Here is a 2,578-nt window from a genome sequence, read left to right on the forward strand (position 1 = left end):
TTAATTAAAACTACACAGTTAGTATTGAATGCCAATGTTGGAAATTGTAGACTCACAAAAAATGCCAATAAAATAAAATAAGATTATATCAACACCTCTGCATATTGCTACTTAAAACTACTGTCCATCCACCATTTGTAACTAAATACCCAAATAGCAAAAACCCAATAACTACCAAATATCTCACTTTTTTTACCTCTCCGTTGAATTTATGAGTAATGAATTTTCCCACCTACCCCACGCCTCTGAATTTCCTCCTCCCCCACTTTCCCATCAATTCAATGCTTCACATGGCCGCGGCACGTGGAACCCATCTGGGATTCACATGATCATCGGCTTCTCGCTTTCTCTGATGAGATCGTTCCAGATTTGTGTGAATGCTCGGATGATAACATCGTGATGGGATGCAGAGTTGAGCTCCAGAAAGCAGCTGAGCAGCTCCTGCAGATCGTCCTTCGAGTAAATCTGCTTCTCCACAATCATCTGCAGCATCGACTGCCTGAAATCCTTATAAGGGTCGTTTGATTCCTTCACCACCGCAATGCTGTCGTGGACTTTCATCGTATTCGGGCTCGAAATCTTTGTGTTCTTAGGATTCGTACTCTCCGCCGAATCAGATGGGTGTGACTGCGAGGAGGAGGAGTTGTTGTTAAAAGAAACGGTGGTAGAGGTGCACCGATCTTCGTCGTCGTCCTCAACTGTGAAGCTCTTGCCATTTTGATCGCCGGAACTTGAAGAGGAGAGGGATCGGTGAATAGGGTTTTTGTGGATTTGGATTTTGGGTTTTGGAGTCGGCTCGTACACGTCGGAAAGCTTCGGCCTTCCGCAACCGCAGCCTGCAACATTGGCTGTGAGAATGGTTGTAAGAAGCTTCTTCTTTTTGCTGGATGAAGACATTGAAGTTGGAGGAGGATGGAGATGTAAAGAGACTCCTTATTGTCTTGGTTTATCTGCTCTGAGAGGGAGAGGTATGTGGGTGAGAAAGTATTGTTGGTTGGAGTCCTTTTCGGGAATCAATATTTTGATCTGGCAAGAAATGTGTGGGAACAAGAGAGAAGGTTTTTTTCATGGACTCCTTTTTTCATGAGGGCATTTGACTTGAGGTAGGGATGTTGTGGAGATAAAATTAGCTTAAAAGCATAGCATGTGACCTTGGAAAGATAAAGATTCTTCCTTTTTAAGTTTATCCAATTTTGCTTCCACGAATAACTGAGTAGTCTGAAAAATAAAGATGAGACTCTAAAAGATTGATTTACCTTTTTTTTTTATATATAGAATAAGTACGTATTCATTAATCAGATCAGATAGAACACCTACCTTTTGAGGGATTTCAACTCGATCGAAAGATAAAAGAGCGTCTCTATTAAATTAAGTAGTAAAATTATCCTCAAAAAGAATATCAAAGATTACATTAAGAGGTTTTTCAAACCATGACACTTGATCATCTAAAATTAAACCCAATCTCGCAAACCGGTAGACAACCTTATTCATATCGCGTTGACCAAACCTAACTTTCCAATGTGGAACGGACTTTAGAATCAGTCGAGCATCATTTAAAATGTGCCCAAAAGCACCATTGCACGCCACTGCTCCATCAGATTGGAGAGCATTGATGACTAAAGATGCATCACCTTGCATCTCAATAGGAGAGGCCGCCAAACTATGAGCAAAACTCACTGCATTTTACTCTTAAAAAAAATGAAACGATGAGTGTTTAGTTAAGAAGTCAGATTACTTGATAGGATAGACTACTGAAGATAAAGCCAAGTTTATCATCTATGTATCTCTCTTTTTAGCGCATCTCTAACCATATTCCATTTTGAAATAAATACCGCAGTTTACATACTATACACTATTTTTCTGCTGCTACATGTATATAGAGAAGGGGAAAACAAAAATGTGTAGTTATCATTTTTTTAATGTATTATTGTGAAAGGAATTGTGGTTATTATTTTCGTGTGAATTATTATGCAAGAACTGATTATATAAATTAGAAACCAAAATTGATTTTTATTGGCCTTCTTTATAAAATAATTAGAGTTTATCAACAACATATTTGTTTTTGGTTTCTTAAATACGATAGTAATAACTTACAACGTCGACTAATGATCCAAGATTCTCGACTTGAAACTTTGGAGTCAATAAAAGATTTTGGATTTTGAAGGGACAATGACATGGGGATCCTCAAATTGGAAGAAAGAAAAATCGCATTAATCGAGATGTGAGACACTCTCTCTGGTTTCCCAACCTTGCAAACTCCTTTGCCGTCAGCCCTAGCCTTTGGCTTGGGTCCTAGTGGCTATCCTTGTCCAAGTTTCTTGTTCTCCTCTTTCCTTCTTTCTCGTGATGCTCTTCTCTCTTTTTCAAATTTTCCCTGAGATTTTTCTTAGTTTCCTTGAGCTTTGTCTCAAATTTTCCCTTGAGTTTGTCTCACTTTTGGGCTTCATGTCCCTCCTTTCCACCCCTCCTTCTCATTTGGTTGTTCTTTTCCAAACTCAAAACTCCATCTCCCCTCGCTTTTCCCCTCTGACTCTCACTTTTGGTACTTTTGCGCTGCGACGTCTTGTTCGTTTTCACC

At 39.2% G+C, this 2,578-nt stretch overlaps 1 protein-coding gene across 1 annotated transcript; it reads right to left on the reverse strand.

Annotated features, from left to right (window-relative positions):
* On the reverse strand, positions 1 to 1,205 carry LOC114819570 (transcription repressor OFP4-like). Its single transcript, XM_029088692.2, has one exon. The coding sequence runs from the start codon at positions 895 to 897 to the stop codon at positions 322 to 324; it is 576 nt and encodes a 191-aa protein (XP_028944525.1). The 5' UTR covers positions 898 to 1,205; the 3' UTR covers positions 1 to 321.
* Positions 1,206 to 2,578: the final 1,373 nt, after the last annotated feature.

Source organism: Malus domestica, chromosome 11 (genome assembly GCF_042453785.1).
Source record: "Malus domestica chromosome 11, GDT2T_hap1".
In the NCBI taxonomy this organism is placed as follows: Eukaryota; Viridiplantae; Streptophyta; class Magnoliopsida; order Rosales; family Rosaceae; genus Malus; species Malus domestica.

Bases quoted from the DNA above. Each gene is read 5' to 3' on its own strand.
- LOC114819570 (XM_029088692.2), bottom strand. From the start codon at position 897: ATGTCTTCATCCAGCAAAAAGAAGAAGCTTCTTACAACCATTCTCACA.